The 22,473-nt window shown below is 30.7% G+C and overlaps 1 protein-coding gene across 2 annotated transcripts in view; it reads left to right on the forward strand.

The window, feature by feature from the left end:
* The window catches only part of LOC119611469 (probable nuclear hormone receptor HR3), a 77,963-nt gene extending 57,806 nt beyond the window's left edge, over positions 1-20,157 (forward strand). For both annotated transcript variants that reach the window (XM_037967046.1, XM_037967048.1), the window contains exons 2-9: positions 14,618-14,845; positions 15,000-15,165; positions 15,365-15,528; positions 15,869-15,972; positions 16,038-16,184; positions 16,286-16,529; positions 17,657-17,807; positions 17,899-20,157. In XM_037967046.1, the coding sequence (XP_037822974.1) occupies positions 14,618-14,845; positions 15,000-15,165; positions 15,365-15,528; positions 15,869-15,972; positions 16,038-16,184; positions 16,286-16,529; positions 17,657-17,807; positions 17,899-18,019 (1,325 nt within the window). In that variant the 3' untranslated portion in view covers positions 18,020-20,157. The remainder of the gene's footprint in view (positions 1-14,617; positions 14,846-14,999; positions 15,166-15,364; positions 15,529-15,868; positions 15,973-16,037; positions 16,185-16,285; positions 16,530-17,656; positions 17,808-17,898) is intronic.
* The last annotated feature ends 2,316 nt before the right edge of the window (positions 20,158-22,473 follow it).

Genomic DNA, 22,473 nt, shown 5'->3' on the forward strand with positions numbered 1-22,473 from the left:
GTACTAGTCCAGTTCTAGTTCAGTTCTAGTTCAGTTCTAGTTCAGTTCTAGTTCAGTTCTAGTTCAGTTCTAGTTCAGTTCTAGTTCAGTTCTAGTTCAGTTCTAGTTCAGTTCTAGTTCAGTTTTAGTTCAGTTCTAGTTCAGTTCTAGTTCAGTTCTAGTTCAGTTCTAGTTCAGTTCTAGTTCAGTTCTAGTTCAGTTCTAGTTCAGTTCTAGTTCAGTTCTAGTTCAGTTCTAGTTCAGTTCTAGTTCAGTTCTAGTTCAGTTCTAGTTCAGTTCTAGTTCAGTTCTAGTTCAGTTCTAGTTCAGTTCTAGTTCAGTTCTAGTTCAGTTCTAGTTCAGTTCTAGTTCAGTTCTAGTTCAGTTCTAGTTCAGTTCTAGTTCAGTTCTAGTTCAGTTCTAGTTCAATTCTAGTTCAGTTCTAGTTCAGTTCTAGTTCAGTTCTAGTTCAGTTCTAGTTCAGTTCTAGTTCAGTTCTAGTTCAGTTCTAGTTCAGTTCTAGTTCAGTTCTAGTTCAGTTCTAGTTCAGTTCTAGTTCAGTTCTAGTTCAGTTCTAGTTCAGTTCTAGTTCAGTTCTAGTTCAGTTCTAGTTCAGTTCTAGTTCAGTTCTAGTTCAGTTCTAGTTCAGTTCTAGTTCAGTTCTAGTTCAGTTCTAGTTCAGTTCCATGGAAACTGAATCATACGATTTTGTCGACAAGTATACGAGTTTTATGTGAAAACTGTACTACAGGTGGTATGAGTGATATCCGGTGGTATGAGTGATATCCGTTTTACTCGATTTAATTGTTCCATAAAAAGTCTAAGATTTTCGGTAAAAAGTAGTGCAGATTTTACAAGAATTGAAAAATCACTAAAGAACTTTTCTTTTAAAAAATCCTCTATAACACGACATTCATTCATATTCCTGTCTCTAACAACCAACAGAAAAACACTTTATTGGGAAAAACAAGTTTTATGTTTTTGTTTATTTTTTTCATATAAATTTTAAGCATTTTTTGTTGGTGTTAAAATTTCCACCAATTGCAAGCAATAGCAAAACAATTTTAATTTTTAAGTTTAATTCTTGTTTAGATTTCATTTGGGTTTTGGTTGATTGTGTGTGGCTTTAAATAAAAAAAAAAAAAACTTTTTGTTAATGTTGTAGTGTATCTACACAAAATGTTTGAGTAATTGAACATTAGAAAAAAAACCTTTAGCCAGCAACTATTAATCAAATCGTACCTCGAACTTGCAAAGCTCCTCTATGATTCTTGCTTGATTGTTTTTTATTTTTTTTTGCGATTTGTTAAATTTGAAATTTTGATTTTAAGTTTGTATAAGAAAATATTGGAAAAAAAGAAACAAAATAAATTTTTGTTTGAATTGTGGAAAAACAAACGGCCATACTGGGAGTCTTACTTGCTAATAGAGAGAAGTATGTCGGGGCGGACAAATGGAAATAATGTTATAAAGACATATAAACATACATTTTAGCCATACAAACATGGTTGAATACTTTTAAAGTCGTTGTCTTTGAACCGCTTGTCATTGATGGTAAATGCATGTCTGTTGGTGTTTTTTTTTTTTTTGTTATTTTAAGTTTTATATGCATTTTGCCACAACAACCACGATCATTATACAAACACTTACATACATACTTACACAGTTTTATTTTAAATGCACTTTTTTGTGATTTTGTTGTTTATTTTTTGCTGCAACTGTGTGCGATCATTCAGCTACACACTCGCACACAATTCTTGTTGATTATTATGAAATTTTGTTTTCTTGCGCAATCTCTCTCTATTAAACATGTTAAAAATAAACCTTGTATCAGTTGGCGGGATGTTTTAAGTGATCAAGATTAACCATTTTTTTTTGTAAAAACGTTAAAATTTTTTGTGAGTTTTTGGCAAACTAAATAATAATAATGGAAACTTTGGTAACCTTAAATACAGGTGAATATTTTGTGTATTGTTTAAGATGTGTGTATATTGGGAGAGAAATTGTTCAAAATTTTAATAATACTTATAAAACAAAAGGACAAAAATGTTACGGATGTTTTAATAGTCATAATAATTATATTGTTAGGCGATTTTCAAGTAAATATTGCTTTAATTTTCAATTTCCTTCAAATGTCCTTGAAAATATTTAGTCTTTGTTTTATAAAATGAAAGGCCTTGAAGGCTAAATTATTGTTTATATTTACGTTAAACTCTTTAAAGGTGTTATATTTTTGAAATTTTTAAATCAAATTTTAACTTAATACCAAAACTGTCTGATTTAATAAATCAGTTCTCTTTCAATTCTATTCCAGTTCTGCTTCAGTTCTAGTTTGGTTCTCGTTTAATTCTAGTTCGGTTCTAGTTCAATTCTAGTTTAGTTCTAGTTCAGTTATAGTTCAGTTCAGTTCTAGTTCAGTTCTAGTTCAGTTCTAGTTCAGTTCTAGTTCAGTTCTAGTTCAGTTCTAGTTCAGTTCTAGTCAGTTCTAGTTCAGTTCTAGTTCAGTTCTAGTTCAGTTCTAGTTCAGTTCTAGTTCAGTTCTAGTTCAGTTCTAGTTCAGTTCTAGTTCAGTTCTAGTTCAGTTCTAGTTCAGTTCTAGTTCAGTTTAGTTCAGTCCTAGTTCAGTTCTAGATCAGTTCTAGATCAGTTCTAGTTCAGTTCTAGTTCAGTTCTAGTTCAGTTCTAGTTCAGTTCTAGTTCAGTTCTAGTTCAGTTCTAGTTCAGTTCTAGTTCAGTTCTAGTTCAGTTCTAGTTCAGTTCTAGTTCAGTTCTAGTTCAGTTCTAGTTCAGTTCTAGTTCAGTTCTAGTTCAGTTCTAGTTCAGTTCTAGTTCAGTTCTAGTTCAGTTCTAGTTCAGTTCTAGTTCAGTTCTAGTTCAGTTCTAGTTCAGTTCTAGTTCAGTTCTAGTTCAGTTCTAGTTCAGTTCTAGTTTAGGTCTAGTTCAGTTCTAGTTCAGTTCTAATTCAGTTCTAATTTAGTTCTAATTCAGTTCCAGTTCAGTTCTAGTTCAGTTCTAGTTCAGTTCAGTTCTAGTTCTGTTCAGTTCTAGTTCAGTTCTAGTTCAGTTCTAGTTCAGTTCTAGTTCAGTTCTAGTTCAGTTCTTGTTCAGTTCTAGTTCAGTTCTAGTTCAGTTCTAGTTCAGTTCTAGTTCAGTTCTAGTTCAGTTCTAGTTCAGTTCTAGTTCAGTTCTAGTTCAGTTCTAGTTCAATTCTAGTTCAGTTCTAGTTCAGTTTTAGTTCAGTTCTAGTTCAGTTCTAGTTCAGTTCTAATTCAGTTCTAGTTCAGTTCTAGTTCAGTTCTAGTTCAGTTCTAGTTCAGTTCTAGTTCAGTTCTAGTTCAGTTCTAATTCAGTTCTAGTTCAGTTCTAGTTCAGTTCTAGTTCAGTTCTAGTTCAGTTCTAGTTCAGTTCTAGTTCAGTTCTAGTTCAGTTCTAATTCAGTTCTAATTTAGTTCTAATTCAGTTCTAGTTCAGTTCTAGTTCAGTTCTAGTTCAGTTCTAGTTCAGTTCTAGTTCTGCTCAGTTCTAGTTCAGTTCTAGTTCAGTTCTAGTTCAGTTCTAGTTCAGTTCTAGTTCAATTCTAGTTCAGTTCTAGTTCAGTTCTAGTTCAGTTCTAGTTCAGTTCTAGTTCAGTTCTAATTCAGTTCTAGTTCAGTTCTAGTTCAGTTCTAGTTCAGTTCTAGTTCAGTTCTAGTTCAGTTCTAGTTCAGTTCTAGTTCAGTTCTAGTTCAGTTCTAGTTCAGTTCTAGTTCAGTTCTAGTTCAGTTCTAGTTCAGTTCTAGTTCAGTTCTAGTTCAGTTCTAGTTCAGTTCTAGTTCAGTTCTAGTTCAGTTCTAGTTCAGTTCTAGTTAAGTTCTAGTTCAGTTCTAGTTCAGTTCTAGTTCAGTTCTAGTTCAGTTCTAGTTCAGTTCTAGTTCAGTTCTAGTTCAGTTCTAGTTCAGTTCTAGTTCAGTTCTAGTTCAGTTCTAGTTCAGTTCTAGTTCAGTTCTAGTTCAGTTCTAGTTCAGTTCTAGTTCAGTTCTAGTTCAGTTCTAGTTCAGTTCTAGTTCAGTTCTAGTTCAGTTCTAGTTCAGTTCTAGTTCAGTTCTAGTTCAGTTCTAGTTCAGTTCTAGTTCAGTTCTAGTTCAGTTCTAGTTCAGTTCTAGTTCAGTTCTAGTTCAGTTCTAGTTCAGTTCTAGTTCAGTTCTAGTTCAGTTCTAGTTTAGTTCTAGTTCAGTTCTAGTTCAGTTCTAGTTCAGTTCTAGTTCAGTTCTAGTTCAGTTCTAGTTCAGTTCTAGTTCAGTTCTAGTTTAGTTCTAGTTCAGTTCTAGTTCAGTTCTAGTTTAGTTCTAGTTCAGTTCTAGTTCTAGTTCAGTTCTAGTTCAGTTCTAGTTCAGTTCTAGTTCAGTTCTAGTTCAGTTCTAGTTCAGTTCTAGTTCAGTTCTAGTTCAGTTCTAGTTCAGTTCTAGTTCCGTTATAGTTCAGTTCTACTATAGTTCTAGTTCAGTTCTAGTTCCGTTATAGTTCAGTTCTAGTTCTAGTTCAGTTCTAGTTCAGTTCTAGTTCAGTTCTACTTCAGTTCTACTTCAGTTCTACTTCAGTTCTAGTTAAGTTCTAGTTCAGTTCCAGTTCAGTTCTAGTTCAGTTCTAGTTAAGTTCCAGTTCAGTTATAGTTCAGTTATAGTTCAGTTCTAGTTAAGTTCCAGTTCAGTTATAGTTCAGTTATAGTTCAGTTCTAGTTCAGTTCTAATTCATTTCTAGTTCAGTTCTAGTTTAGTTCTATTTCATTTTAGTTCTAACTTTTGAAATAGGGTAATTTAAAGCTGTAGCTGATATTATGTTTAAATAATTTCGTACAAATGAACTGCATTTTTAACTTTATACTCCGCATTAGTCTGCACGACATGTCACCAAATTTTCACCTTAAACATACATACTTATACCACAACACCTAAACGTCAGTCAAGCTTCACAGCAGTTATATTCGATCGTCTAATGTTGCCTTAAAACATAACAGTTTTTCCATAAAATAACAAAAACAAGAAACACTTGCTTGCCAAATGCAAAAATTTAGGTTAATCGCTTTATTATTTTCAAGTTTAACTAAACTTAACACATTTAACCATGAAGTTTTTTTTTAAAAAACAAGTGCCAACTGAAGAAACAGTTTAGAACTGTTTAAGAAAATTCCGTTAAATTAATGAAAACATTAAACATAAAAAAGTATTTGGTGACTTAGAAATCCCGTATTAAATTTCTACAAACAGAAAAGTCCAACGGTCAATCATCTTAAGTAAAACTAATTTTTTTAGAAAATTAACTTTAACTTGAAGTTACAACATTTTGTGTGTGACAAAGTCATGAGAAAAAACAACTGGTTGTGTGAATCTAACAGTATTTGAAAATAAAAGAAATAGTAAAACTAAAGGTTTTCTTTAGTTCTGTAGCCTTATATCAGTCAGTTTAAGCAACCATCTTGTATTACACCCGACTTACAAGTAGTATAATGGTATACCATTAGACTGTGAATTGATTTTCCCGACTTTTATACAGATGTCTATCTTGGAACCGAACTGCTACACAGTGCGCATTTTTTAAGAGTAAGCTATATTTATATCCTCTATAACTCGGTCCTTATTAGATTCTTAAACGATCGAGTCATGTCCGTCTGTCAGTATAACTGTTGGAAGTACGATAGAGTCCAAAAGATATTCTCTACTAATAATGTTTGTTTGGTATTTAAATACCGGTTTACGATTTCTTCTAGCCCCCATACAGCTAAATCCCCGCTATTAAGATGTCTCAAATATGGCCAAAAACGGCGGGTTTTTCAAAATTAGGACTTGATATTTCAAAAACTTCACCATTCGTATTTATACCTGAGTCTCTGGTTTTAAAATGTGTTAGTCTGTGTAATGTCTATTCACATGACAGAGAAATTTAAAAAAAATAGCATTTAGTCCCAGTTAACGTTTGTATGAAATTAGAACTCCAGTTAACTTTCAACATATAGCAATAGACAGTTGCAATATGACAATATGCCGTTAAATAGAAATCTGTTCTAAAAATGCAAAAACCAAGAAAAGAAAACATTACAACTGCTTCGAACTGAAGAGTAAAATGTAGTTATTTTTACTGTTAAGAGCACTCGTTCACATCATACTCATTCGTTAAACAGTTAAGAGCAATAGAACTTTAAGCCACAGCTCTTCTACTTTAAAAAAAAAAACTCACAATTAAAGTAAAAGAATTAAACGTAAAAAAATACTAAAGAAAATTGCTAAAAACAAATCAACATAAACCTGAAAATTAAGTGAGCACAACAGCAACAGCAGCAGCAGCAACAACAGCAGTTGTAGACGTTAGTGGTTGGAGCAGTCAACAGCAGCAACAGTACTCCACACAACTACTGTTTCATTATTTCTTTTTTTTGTAATTTGCTGCTGCTTCAGTTGGCTGTGTATGACTTACGTGATTGCTTTGCTCATTTATAAATGTATATTTTATTTTGTTTTTGTTTTGTAGTTGTTGCTGCTGTTCGGTGTTGTTGTCGTTGTTGTTATTGTATATGAGTTGTTGGTTGCTTGGTTGGTGCAATGACCCCACTTCGCGTTGACCCACTTACGATGTTGTTTTTGCGATTATTACCGAAGTGCTTCTGATGAATCGTTCGGTCGTGTGCTCACTCTAGTGCTGTTGCAGTTGTTGTTGTTGTTGCTGTTGATGTTGTTTTCTTCTTCGTCTTCTTAATATTGCTGTAGTTGTAGTATGTACTTGTTGTAGTTGTTATTGTTGTTGCTGTTTAGTACAATGTACAAGTTGCTTGCTTGTGCAATCATCATGTTTTTATTTATTTTTCGTTTATTTTTTTTTGCACAGTGTGGTAGAACTCTGTTAGAGCAGCAAACTACTCTATAACTTATAAACGTTCGTCGCTTAATTATTCGTGTAACACTCTCTTATGCACACATATACACACCTCCTCCTTGTTGTTTTTTTTTTAATTTTAACAAAAACTGGTTGTTTTCAAACATGCAAACATTTTTATGTGCATTCATCATAGATATAAAAACACACAAACAAATATAAAGTTTTTTTTATATGCAATTTATTTGCAACTGAACATGTAAGTTGGTTATTCTTAATGTTTATTGTTGTTGTTGTTGTTTTTTTTTTACCCAAATTCATACTCATCCGTTCGTCCGTTCGTCTGTCGGTAAATTTTTTATGCGTTTTTGGTTTGTTTAGTTTTCTTTTGGCGTTTTTTTTTTATGTTTTTATTGCATTTTCGCTGCCAATTTTTATTGGGATGACAAACAGTGGGTCAAATTTTGTAAAATGCTTAAAACATACATATTTAAGACTTTATATCTAAAAGCTCCAGGAATCGAATATATGAATACAAAACTATTATAGCTTTCATCTACTTTTTATGCCTACTTCGGAGATTATAATGAGTACACACATACACCTGCTCAACTATTTTCATCGATTCAGAGTGGTCTTGGTCTATTTAACAATCTCCATTAGTCTGTTCTTTCATGTAAACATTGCAAGCCAAAAAATGTTATACGTAACCAAAGGGGTCCATATTTTTATGCAGATCTAGGGTTTCTACTGGGAAATAATTTTGCGGAAATTTTCGGAATTTCATTTAACAATTTCTTCTATAATTTTTTATAAATTAAAGAAAGCTTTTATATTTAAGGTTGGTTTGGTTGATAGGAGGATGTATACTACATCAAATCCGAAGAAATACACCTAGACCACTATCGGGCCTGTTGTGCGCTTATAATATAATTCCAGAAAAAGTAGTCCGGGAAATTGAGAGTGGACACTTAAATAACAAACTGAATCAAAACTGTTCATAGCCCAGCATTGACTGCTTAAGACTTATATAAAACGAAGTTTGGCGATTTCTGAAGTGGTACAAGAACATTTAACATATTTATGAGCTCAAAAACCCTATTCGGGGGGTAAGGTTGTAGTAAAATTTCACCTTATTCTTCACACAACAGTCCCACAGTACCTCTTCATTTTAATTTTCAACAATACCTCTTTGTCTCCTTCTCCGCTATACGGGGCTATACGGAAAAATGGACCGATTTTAACCATTTTCAATAGGCTTCAGTCCTTAGGTCAACAAGAAGAGTATGTGTCAAATTTCATCAAATTATATTAAAAATTGTGACCTTTAGAGTGCACACAAGGTTTACATGGACACACGGACTAACGGGCAGAATCACTTTCTGCCCTGGTATACTTTAAGGTGGGTGTAGGATCAATATTTTTGGGTATTACAAACATCAGCACAAACGCATAATACCCTCTACACTATAGTGGTGTAGGTTATAATAAATAAATAATTTTTTGTAGTAAAAAAGTGCGACCAATACACAACTGACTCTATGCAGAAAAATACCCGGTTTAATGCAATTTACACACTCTATGTAAAAGCGGAAGAGAAGTGGTTGTAACAGGATGGAGCTACATCCAGTATTTTGAAATCAAAATTTGTCTATTTACTTGTTTGGCCTTTAAGGTCGTCTAATTAGACACCTTTTAATATTATTATTATAAAGTGGCCCAAAATTAAACGACCAGAATATGCAGTGGTGATCAATATCATTTTCGAAAAATCTTTATATCAAAAAAAAAAACAAGTATTTTGTGATAATAAACATCATAAAATGTATGATAAAATTTCACCTTATTCTTCACACAACAGTCCCACAGTACTTCTTCATTTTAATTTTCAACAACACCTCTTTGTATCCTTCTCCGCCCCAACAAAGTTTGCAATTTTAAAAGCTAAAAAACAGCAAAATCCAACGGTATATAAAGACCTGCTGCTATTGCCAGCATAGAAATGCAAACTACACAAAACACAATAGCAAAAACAATATTTAACTTAAAGTTTGTTTTATTTGAAAAAAAAATGTGCGTAATGTGTATTGTTGTTGTAGTTGTTGTTCCTTAATATGCATAAGTATAAATAAGTGTGTGTGTGTTTTAAGAAAAAGAGAATTAGTATCGGTATCTTTTTTTATACATTTTTTGTTGCATTAAGTCAATGTGCATAAAGTGTTTAGTTGTTGTTGTTTTTGCTATTGTTTTGGTTGCCTGAATGGTTGGATAAAGTACTTTAGACTTGTTGTGGCTTCATTTCCCAAGTAAAGTTCTTAGACAATTTGACCCATATTTTAGTACTCTACTCTACTGACGCTCGCTGCTGCTCTACTCTAGGTTACTAACTCTCACCGAAAAAAGCTAAAAAAAACAGAAAATAAACAAAAACTTTTGCACACAAATGCATTTGTTAAATTGTTTGTAACTGCAAACAATAATAATCATTTGGGCTAAATTGAGAAAGAGAGAGAAAAAAAATTCATTTATAAGAATTTTGATTCTTTTTTTTTTTTTTTTTTGTTGTAATTTTTATTATTTTGGTCATATACAATAACAACAATGAAGTATGTACTGAAATTGTGTCACGATTTAACTGTGTATTGTAATTTTAATTATTTATATGGCGAGAATTTCAGAAAAAAAAAGAGGAGCGATGCATGTTCTACAGCTGCAGGAATTTCAATTTAAAATCCTTAAAAATGTTTTAAGTATTAAATGATTTGTTTTTCTTTTATTTAGTTTAAGAAGATTTTTTCGAAAATATTAATGGAAAAGTAATTAATACCATGGTAAATGAGTTTAGAGAATATTTTTGAAGATAGTTATAATCTAAGTTGGTTTTATGAGTATTATGATATAGATTCAATAAAAATTCTGAAACTTTGGGTTAGAGTAGAGGGAAGCAATCTCTAGACCACTCCATCTATCTATAGACTAGACTATAGACTAGAATATAGACTAGACTATAGACTAGACTATAGACAAGACTATAGACTAGACTATAGACTAGACTATAGACTAGACTATAGACTAGACTATAGACTAGACTATAGACTAGACTATAGACTAGACTATAGACTAGACTATAGACTAGACTATAGACTAGACTATAGACTAGACTATAGACTAGACTATAGACTAGACTAGACTATAGACTAGACTCGACTATAGACTAGACTCGACTATAGACTAGACTCGACTATAGACTAGACTCGATTATAGAATATACTATAGACTAGACTGTAGCCTAGCCTATAGACTAGACTATCAACAAGACTATAGAATAGACTAAATACTAGACTAGTCTATACACTAGACTATATACTACACTAGACATAGACTACACTAAATACTAGACTATAAGACTAGACTATAGACTAGACAATTGACTAGACTGTAGACTTGACTGTAGACTTGACTATAGACTAAACTATAGACTAAACTATAGACTAGACTATAAACTAGACTATAAACTAGACTACAGACTAGACTATAGACTAAACTATAAAAAAGGCTAGATTACAGACTATATTATAGACTAGATTATAGACTAGACTATAAACTAGAGTATAGACTAGATTATAGACTAGACTATAGACTAAACTATAGAATAGACTAGATTAAAGACTTGACTATATCTATCTATCTATCTATCTATCTATCTATCTATCTATCTATCTATCTATCTATCTATCTATCTATCTATCTATCTATCTATCTATCTATCTATCTATCTATCTATCTATCTATCTATCTATCTATCTATCTATCTATCTATCTATCTATCTATCTATCTATCTATCTATCTATCTATCTATCTATCTATCTATCTATCTATCTATCTATCTATCTATCTATCTATCTATCTATCTATCTATCTATCTATCTATCTATCTATCTATCTATCTATCTATCTATCTATCTATCTATCTATCTATCTATCTATCTATCTATCTATCTATCTATCAATCTATCTATCTATCTATCTATCTATCTATCTATCTATCTATCTATCTATCTATCTATCTATCTATCTATCTATCTATCTATCTATCTATCTATCTATCTATCTATCTATCTATCTATCTATCTATCTATCTATCTATCTTTCTATCTATCTATCTATCTATCTATCTATCTATCTATCTGTGTATGGCGAAAGCTAAGATTGTTCTCACTAACTCTTAAATTTAAAAATTTCTTAAAATTTTAACCTAAATATTTCGCTAAAAAAAAAAATATTTAAGTCTTCTATATAAAACTTAATTTAAGTTGCATTAACCTACTAGCCAATAGAAAAAGACACTGGGCCCCGAAAGCAACAGTAAACTGAAAGAATGTGCAGTTAAAAATACTACAAATAAACACGAAAATAACAATAAAAATCCAACTATTCCCCAGAAACCATAAAAAATGAGAAAATAGAAAAAATAACTTATATTACAAAAAAACTATCAAGAAAAATTTCTTTTAGCGGTAAATAAATTTCTAGTTTTCTTCTATTTTTTATGTATTTTTTTCTTGCCACATAAATTAGCTGTAGACAAATGACTATCAGTCACTCGTGGCATAATATCATAATAATAATGGCATCCATGCCAAAAATAAAAATCGAATACAAAAATAGAAGAAAAACACACACACACATACACACAAGAAAACGACGTAATCAATCATTATATGAAAAAAGATTCAAACCATATCTTATAGATATATTTATGGATTTTCACATAAAACCCAATTATGTTAAAACTTTAACATAAGCCTTCAAGAGAATTTGCAACAGCATTAAAGGAAACTCTTTGGAAAACTTTAAAAGAGAAAAACTATTTTATAAAAATTAAAAGAGCAAATTAAAGGCCGGTGTTAATAAAAGTAGTTGCAACAATCTTTAATAAAACATAATATTTGTGTTTATAAAAAAATATTATTTTATATAATAAATTAATAAACAATTAATAGATTTGCTTAAACATTTGTTTCTGATAAAAATTACGTTTATTCAATAAAAACTAACATAAATTCTTAATGTTAAGAGTTAAAGAACAAAGAGTAACACACTTATAAAAAGCATTTCTATGTTAATTGATAACACAGTAAGAGAATTTCACTCTTAATTTAACATTTAAAGAGTAAAAGAAAATAATGTAAACATTCTTGTACATCTTATTATTATTTATTTTTACTGCTGTTTTTTGTTTTGTTCAGGTTTTTCCTACTTGCCGACCAACCAACCAACAAGAATGAAATTTATTTATACAAGTTCTTTTACTTTTTTTCTTTCGCTGTTGTGTTTTTGTTTTTTTTTTGTTCATTTAGCGCTGAGATATGGATGGATATTTGTTCCTCCGAGTAAAAGTTCATTGACACTTGTACACTCGTCATCTGTCACGTTTACACCAAAAATACGAAAGAAATTTCTTCTTTTTTTATTTATTTTTTGTTATTGTATTTTTATTATTTATTTACGAAATATTTTTATTTATTTTATTATTTCGTCTTTATACCAACAACAAATTTTTATTCATTATAATTTTTGTGTATTTTCCTTAATTTTTCTCGACTGAGATTGTTCTGTTTTATTTCCTTTATGAAATTTTTATTACATTTATTATTAATGATGTGTAAGTGATGTGTTGAGCGTTTGGGTAAATAGTACTTAGTGATGAGTGAAAAGGGTAGGAAATAGTACTTTTTAAGTACCTTTACATTTGGGGACACCAATATACATATACATATAGATAAATAGATAGACTATAGAATAGACTACAGACTGGACTGTACATTAGACTAGATAATAGACTAGACTATAGACTAGATAATAGACTAGACTATAGACCAGACTATAGACCAGATTATAGACTAGACTATATACTAGACAATAGACTAGACTATAGACTAGACTATAGACTAGACTATAGACTAGACTAGACTATAGACTAGACTATAGACTAGACTATAGACTAGACTATAGACTAGACTATAGACTAGACTATAGACTAGACTATAGACTAGACTATAGACTAGACTATAGACTAGACTATAGACTAGACTATAGTCTAGACTATAGACTAGACTATAGACTAGACTATAGACTAGACTATAGACTAGACTATAGACTAGACTATAGACTGCACTATAGACTAGACTATAGACCAGAATATAGACTAGACTATAGACTAGACTATAGACTAGACTACAGCTAGACTATAGACTAGACTATAGACTGACTATAGACTAGACTATAGACTAGCTATAGACTAGACTATAGACTAGACTATAGACTAGACTATAGACTAGACTATAGACTAGACTATAGACTAGACTATAGACTAGACTATAGACTAGACTATAGACTAGACTATAGACAGACTATAGACTAGACTATAGACTAGACTATAGACTAGACTATAGACTAGACTATAGACTAGACTATAGACTAGACTATAGACTAGACTATTAGACTACTAGACTTTAGACTGACTATAGGACTAGACTATAGACTAGACTTTAGACTAGACTATAGACTAGACTATAGACTAGACAACAGACGAGACTATAGACTAGACTTTAGACTAGACTAGACTAGACTATAGACTAGACAATAGACTAGACTATAGACTAGACTTTAGACTAGACTATAGACTAGACAATAGACTAGACTATAGACTAGACTTTAGACGAGACTATAGACTAGACTATAGACTAGACTATAGAGGTGACTATAAGACTAGACTATAGACTAGACTATAGACTAGACTATAGACTAGACTATAGACTAGACTATAGACTAGACTATAGACTAGACTATAGACTAGACTATAGACTAGACTATAGACTAGACTATAGACTAGAACTATAGACTAGACTATAGACTAGACTATAGACTAGACTATAGACTATAGACTAGACTATAGACTAGACTATAGACTAGACTATAGACTAGACTATAGACTAGACTATAGACTAGACTATAGACTAGACTATAGACTAGACTATAGACTAGACTATAGACTAGACTATAGACTAGACTATAGACTAGACTATAGACTAGACTATAGACTAGACTATAGACTAGACTATAGACTAGACTATAGACTAGACTATAGACTAGACTATAGACTAGACTATAGACTAGACTATAGACTAGACTATAGACTAGACTATAGACTAGACTATAGACTAGACTATAGACTAGACTATAGACTAGACTAGACTAGACTATAGACTAGACTATAGATTAGACTATAGACTAGACTATAGACTAGACTATAGACTAGACTATAGACTAGACTATAGACTAGACTATAGACTAGACTATAGACATGACTATAGACTAGACAAGACTATAGACTAGACTAGACAAGACTATAGACTAGACTAAACTATAGACTAGACTATAGACTACACTATAAACTAGACTACAGACTAGATTACAGGCAATACTATTCATTAGACTATAGATTAGACTACAGTTTAGACTATAATCTAGAGTATATACTAGAGTATAGACTAGATTATAGACTAGAATATAGACTATACTATAGAGTAGACTATTGACTACTTTTTAAAATACTGAAAATGTTGTGGGGTACCGCGTTATTTTTCGTTATCAAAATTACTGAAAAAAGTACTAAAGTACTGAATTTAACATGCCTGGAACCAGTCATTTTTATGTATTAGTTTAAAAAATTATTCGTAAAATATCAACAAAATTAATAAATATCCTTTTTTTTTGCATTTCTACTTTCAGCTCAAATTGAAATAATACCATGCAAAGTATGTGGTGACAAATCATCGGGTGTTCATTATGGTGTTATAACCTGTGAGGGCTGCAAAGGTTTCTTTCGACGTTCACAAAGTTCTGTTGTTAATTATCAGTGTCCTCGTAACAAGCAATGCGTTGTCGATCGTGTTAACCGTAATCGGTGTCAATATTGTAGACTGCAAAAGTGCCTCAAATTGGGAATGAGCCGAGATGGTGAGTTGAGAGGACTAAAATATTTCATAGTTTATATTTGTGTTATTGAGAAAAAAACCCCCCTTTTGGCCAAACACGTCAAAATTATTCTAATCGTGAATGTTTTCTTGTTTTTTTGTTGTCGTTTTCGCTTTTCGTTCGCTATATTTTGCAGCTGTAAAATTTGGTAGAATGTCTAAGAAACAAAGAGAAAAAGTTGAAGATGAGGTGAGATTTCACCAAGCACAGATGCGGGCTCAAAGTGATGCGGCACCTGATAGTTCTGTATTTGATACACAAACGCCGTCTAGTAGTGATCAACTGCATCATAGTTATAATGGGTGAGTAAAAAAAGCTCGCCCGGAGTAAGTCGAAAGTTTTAGTAGTGGATTACAAGAACAAGTGGAAAGAAAGACTTCCTTCAAGTTCTAAAAAGTTTTTATTTACTTGATTATTATTAACGATATTCAAAAGTTCCAGGTTCTTTGTTACTAATTAAAAATTTAAAAATATTCTTCTCTCTTTTCTCCATCCACTTAGCTATGGCTATTCAAGTAATGAAGTCAGTTATGGCAGTCCTTATGGATATTCAGCATCCGTGACCCCGCAACAGACAATGGCCTACGATATATCAGCCGATTATGTCGACAGTACCACATATGAGCCACGAAGTACAATGATGGATCCCGAATTTATCAGTCATGGTAGTATAAGTGCTAAACAAATACCCATCACCAAACAGCCAACAATCACAACAATTTTTAATTGTATTCATTCAACAACATTCATTAATTTATCATTTAATTATTGTTTTTTTTTTTTTAATTTTTTTGTTTTACTTTAAAGTTAACATAACAAAAGATCCCACAAAAACAAAACCTCTCATCCTTTTCGAGAACATTTTCATCAAACGAACAAAACCAATCGTTTTTAAAAAATCATACAATTCATGACATTTGTAACATTTTTTGTTTAAATAATTTCATTAAACTTTTGCTAAGTTAAACAAAATTAATAATAAATTTGAAAATTTTTATAAAACAGCAGATGGTGACATTAATGACGTTCTCATAAAGACCTTGGCGGAAGCTCATGCAAATACAAATACCAAATTGGAAGTTGTGCATGAAATGTTTAGAAAACCCCAGGTAATTGAAAGGATTTTAAACTAAATTTGCCCCCAGTAACCAAAACTTTAATTAATCTTTTCCAGGACATCTCAAGAATACTTTATTATAAGAATCTAGGCCAACAGGAACTGTGGCTGGACTGTGCGGAAAAGTTAACTCAAATGATACAAAATATAATCGAATTTGCCAAATTAATACCCGGTTTTATGCGTCTTAGTCAGGATGATCAGGTTAAATTCAATTCAATTAATATCATTAAATTCAAATTAATTACTTTTATTTTTAATAAATTAGAGTTTTGATTTATTATGTTTATTGGTACTTATTGCAGATCCTACTGCTAAAGACCGGTTCATTTGAGCTGGCGATTGTACGGATGTCACGTTTGTTGGATCTCTCGCAGAATGCGGTGCTGTATGGTGATGTTATGCTGCCGCAGGAAGCATTTTACACATCCGACTCGGAAGAAATGCGACTGGTGTCACGTATTTTCCAAACGGCTAAATCAATAGCCGAACTTAAATTGACTGAAACTGAATTGGCTCTGTATCAAAGTTTGGTCCTGCTGTGGCCAGGTGAATAACGAAAATATATATTTTTTTAAGAATTTGTTTACGTTTTTTAAGTTTGAATCATAAAACGTTGATTTTGTTTCGGAAAATTTGCTATATACAAATGTTGCTGAAAAATGTTGCAGCAACAATGTTAACAACTAATCATTTAAAATTTTTCTCATATAAACATTTTTAACTATATTATTTCTAGTTCAAAGACTACTCAATAGACAAGTCCATGAATTAGTCAATGGACAAGTACATCACATAGTCAATAGACAACTTCATAGACAAGTTAATAGATAAATCCATAGACTAGTTATTAAAGAAGTCCAAAGACTAGTCAATATACAATACCATAGACTAGTCAATAGACAAGTCCATGCATTAGTCAGTAGCGAAGTTCATAGACAACTTCATAGGCTAGTCAATAGACAAGTCCAAAAGTCAATAGACAAGTCCGTAGACTGGTCAGTAGGTAATTTCCGGGTTAGTCAAACCCATAGACTATTCCAAACACAACTTCATTGACTGGTCAATAGACGAGTCCAAAGACTAGTCAATAGACAAGTCCATAGACTATTTAATATACAAGTCAATACACAAGTCAAGGACTAGTCAGTAGACAAATCCATTGATTAGTCAATACACAAGTCCATAGACAAGTCTATAGACAACTTCAGAGACTAGTTAAAAGATAAGTCCATAGACTAGTCAACAGACAAGTCCAATGACTAGTCAATGGATTAGTCAATAGGCAAGTCCAATGACAAGTCCATGGATTAGTCAGTAGACTACTCCAGAGACAACTTCATAAACTAGTTAACAGACAAGTCTATTGACTATTCAATAGACAAAGAATAGTCAATAACCAATTCCATATACTAGTCAATATACAAGACCATAGACTAGTCAATGGACAAATCTCTAGACTAGTCAATAGACCTGTCCAAAGTCTAATCCATAGACTATTCAATAGGCAATTCCATAAACTAGTCAATATACAAGTTCATTTATTAGTCAATAGACAAGTCTGTTTACTAGTCAATAGACTACTTCATAGATTAGCTACTCCATAGACTAGGGAATAGACAACTTTTCCTCTTCAACTTCATAGAAATTATCCACTAACAATTTCTATATTTTAGAACGTAATGGCGTGCGCGGCAATACGGAAATTCAGAGGCTTTTCAACTTAAGTATGAATGCAATAAGGCAGGAACTAGAGGCCAATCATGCACCACTTAAGGGCGATGTGACGGTACTCGATACACTACTCAATAATATTCCCAACTTCCGGTATGCTTTTAAATAAAATTCTCAAATATTTCCCTTCGTTTTAAAAACACAAAACAATATTAATATAAATATTCATTTCCAACTCCTCTAGTGACATCTCCATAATGCACATGGAGTCGTTGAGTAAATTTAAACAACAACATCCAAATGTGGTATTCCCTGCCCTGTACAAGGAACTCTTTTCCATAGACTCACCCCAGGATCTCACATAACAGCAACCGGTGTATGATGATACCACCACAACAACCGACCTAGCAGTCGAGACTGCAACACCAACCGCTTCATCATCAGTAGTAGCAGCTGCAGCAGCAGCATTAGCAGCAAACACAATAATAACAACAACATCAGCAGCAGCAGCAGCAGCATCTTCATCAGCTAATACAGCTTTAGTAGAAATCTCTCAGACGTCATTAAATGAACAACACCATATAAACTCAACAGCAACAACAACAGCAATTACAAGAAACAGCAATAACAACATCAATGCATCATCCTTAACATCGTAGATTAATTGTGTATAACAACAACAACATGATCTTTTCAACAGATAAAATCTGTCAAAAGATCACTCACTTAACACATCAACAACAGCCAAGTCATTAATCAACTTTAAAGCTCATTTTAAACGTTATGATTGCTAAATAAGAACTGAGAACCACAAAGGATAACGTTTCGGGTAGCGTTTCATTTTTTTTTTATATAATTTAGTTTAAAGTAAATCCAAATAATTGCAAAAAAACGAAAAACAAAAACAAACTCTTTTATCAAATGAATTTCACTCACTATTTATCCTTCAGAGTGATTAAGACTTATTAAGATTATACAACAAAAAAAAAAAAAAAACAAAAACAAAACAAATTATTAAATACTAAATAAACTAAATAACATTTAAATACCGTTAAACAAAAAAAAATTACACCGCAGCAGCATAGTACGTCAACCAACACTAACAAACAAACAAACATCATCATCAACAGTTTTTTAAGGGAATTAGATTTAAAGGAATTCATTTAAAGGATTTAACTTACATTTAGTTTAGTCTTGAGCAAATCAAAAGTTTCTTAAGTTTTTTTTTATATAAAATCACTCGAATATGAAAGGTTTACTTGATTTTTTAAGATTTTTTTTTTGTTAAATTACTATAAATTAAGCAAAATTTAGTAAAAATTATAATAAAATAAACTTTGTTAAAAAAAAAATAAAACATTTTGAAAATGTTGAAAGCTTTTTTGGGGTAAAAAATTAAAAGCTTTGATTTAAAAGTGTAAACAGCAAGGACAAAGACTAGGCGGATACAAAATGCAGAAGAAACAGATTTCATAAAATGCAGGAGAAAATGCTGGGTCGTTGAATTTTAAATAAAGTCAACGTTTAAAAGCTGGCAACTTTACTTAAGATTTAAAAAGTTGTTGACACTTTTTTGTTAAAAGAATTGCTTGGTAGTCAAATTTCCTGCTTTAAAGTGTGTTTTTTTAGAAAATTATTTATATAGAGCAATTTAATTGCCAATATTAAGTTTAAGTTTAAAGTTGCCGCCACTTTTAATGTTAAAGAATTGCTTGGTATTTATATCAAAATTTCGAAAATTTACTGCAAAATGTTTAAGAGCTGTTAACCTCAAACTAAATTGCCAACAAATTAAAGTTGCCGCCATATTTTGTTTAAAAGAATTGCTTAATATTTATCTTAAATCAAGTCAAGTTGTATTTTAACAAAATCAAACTAAAGCTACGCAACTTAAGTTGCCGATTTAAAGATTTTAAGCTTTAAACATATTTGAATAGCGACAACTTCAAAAGGGTTTGCTTCAAAAAGTTTTTTATATTGTCATGATTTGTATTGACAATTATTTCAAGCAGCTCTCAATATAAGCAATAACAGTTGCTCTAATCACTAAATTGACACTTAAGTCTCTATTATTTTATATTTCTAAAGAATCAGGGCACTAGAAACATTTCAGCAAATTTTTTCGATATTTAAAGGGTGAGCAACAAAAATTGCCAGTCAGAAATTTATCCAGCAGAGAACATGAAAGTTGCTGGTGCTTTGGAGATATTTTTTTCAAGCAATTTGTTCGATATTGGCATTGAGCTTGAAATAGCTCCAGCAATATTATTTTAATTGATTCCATTTGCAAGAAGAAAACTTGAAAGTTGTTCAAAATACTCAAGAGTTTAAAATCCCTGCGTCCAACCTTAAGGAATTGAAAATGCAATTAACGCAGAAGGTGGAGATGGAAGATGGATCAATTCTATAGCGGAAAAGACTGACTATTTCAGATACAATAATCAAACAATTTTATAATGAAAATGTCACAGATTCTATTGCTATTATGACACTTTCATGGATATTATGAAACTTTAACATTTTGGAGTAACTGGCTGCTGTTTAATCCACAAAGTTTTTAAAGATCATTTCTTACGAATTCCAAGCAATTTAAGTTGCTAAGCTTAATTTTGAGTATTTAATTGGCGATGTTGGTGTCCAAAATACCCCAGAAGCCAGCTGTTCAGAGCACTTTTTAAGGGAATTCAAAACGCATAGGACACAAAAGTGTGGAGCAATTCTATACCAGAAAATAGTGCCTATTTGTGAAACAATAATCGAAAAATTTTATAAAAAAAAGTGTCAAAGATTTTATAGATAGTATGACACTTTCTTGTATATTACTACACATTCATGGATATTATGAAACTTTTACAATTTGGCTTGGGTGTTTTGTTTGCAATGCATAATGGTTTGAAAATCTTCACAGATATTGCCTAGAAGTATAGTTTTATTCTTCTTAAAAAGTAAAAGCATTTTTAACTAAAATCCCGTTAAACTTAAGACTAAATTGCCAAGACATTATACAGGATGTGAACTGTCAAAGGTGTCAAATTCATTATAAAAGATGTACTTAAATCAAAACTTCGGAAAATTAATAACAATATTAAATGCCAAGTTATCTTAGAATTTAGGAAAGAAAAGTTTTTTAAAAACATTTTATAGTTTTTAATGAAATTTAAAACTATGTCAATTCGGTAACAACAAATCAGACGTCTATCGGCGTCCTATTCGAATCAAAAAGTGTTTAAAGGCAATTTCAATAAAAGGCTCCAAGCGATCAAAATAATTAAAAACTATTTATTGTTTAATGAACATTTTTAAGAGAATAAATCAAAAAAAAGTTTCTAAAATTTTCTTCAAAATAATGCAAACTGCAAATTTTTAAAGGATACAATTTTAAAATGAGAAAAAGTAGAAAATTGCTTTGAAATTTATATATTATATTAATATATTCAAATATTATCATATCCATAAATCATAAACTCATTTTAATTGATCTTTTAGGAAATGTATTTATTTGATTTTTGTTATACAATTAAGGACTTTAAGGATCGTTTTTTGTTGGCAATAAAAATTTCTATAGAAATTAAAACAAGCTTTCTTTCATAAAAATTAAAAATTCTTATGATTTTAAAAACATATTTTCAAAATTTAAAAGAAATTGAACAAAAAAAATCGCCAAAAACCAAATAATGAATTGAAAACACCTGACTCACACATCCTATTTAAGAATTTCCTTTCTTGAAACATCAATTCTTCTACAAAACTAACATAAAAGAGTAAAATTTTTTGAACAAACTTTAAAACGACGTCTAGGAATTCTCTACTACAAACGGAAAAGGAAATACATACAACACATTACAACCGGTCATTCAAACACACACTCACACATATAAAAACGTTAAAAAAACGGAAATTCTCTCACAACCTTTTAAACACTCTCACACATACTTACATTACACATCTACATACATACATTTATTTACAAATTTAAGTAAAAACAAAAATATTGTGAAAGGGATACAAAACAGAAAAAAAATCAACAAAAAACAATTTAAAATTTAGATTTAAAAACCACAACAAAAAATGAAAATTTTTTATTATTATTATTATAAAAAGGAAACCTTTTTTTAAATTTTTTTATTTGTTTTTTTTTATATCATTTTTTTATTAAATTTTTGGCCTTAATGCAACAAGAAAAAAAAAAAAGATTAGTTTAAATCAAATTTATTAATAAAACAAAAATTATATATATATTTAAATTAATATTATATATATATATATATACAATACATATATTTACATTTACAATGTATATGTAAAAAAAAATAACAAAAACAAAATGAAACATTTAATTAAAAACAAAATGCATTATTATTAATGTTATCGTTTAATAATTCTTGATTAATTAATTGAATGAATGATTAAAACAAACAAAAAAGAAAGGACTAAAAATGTTGTGTAATATTAAATAATAATATTTGTGTGAAAGAGAAAGAGAAGAGAGTTGGTTGTTGGCAGAGCAGCAATAGGTAAAAGGGCGATCAATGAGCAAGTAAATCAGGTATGGAAAATTGATATTTTGAAATAGTACTAATTTATAACAAAAAGACTAGACTATTGACTAGACAATACACTAGACAATAGACTACACTATAAACTAGAATATACTATAGACTAGACTATAGACTAGTCTATAGACTAGACTATAGACTAGACTATAGACTAGACTATAGACTAGACTATAGACTAGACTATAGACTGGACAATAGACTAGACTATAAACTAAACTATAGACTAGAATATGGACTATAGACTAGACTATAGAATAGACTAT

The sequence above is a fragment of the Lucilia sericata genome, unplaced genomic scaffold, assembly GCF_015586225.1.
Source record: "Lucilia sericata isolate MDLA Ls3-8-SP2 unplaced genomic scaffold, ASM1558622v1 Contig001455F_arrow, whole genome shotgun sequence".
Taxonomy (NCBI): domain Eukaryota; kingdom Metazoa; phylum Arthropoda; class Insecta; order Diptera; family Calliphoridae; genus Lucilia; species Lucilia sericata.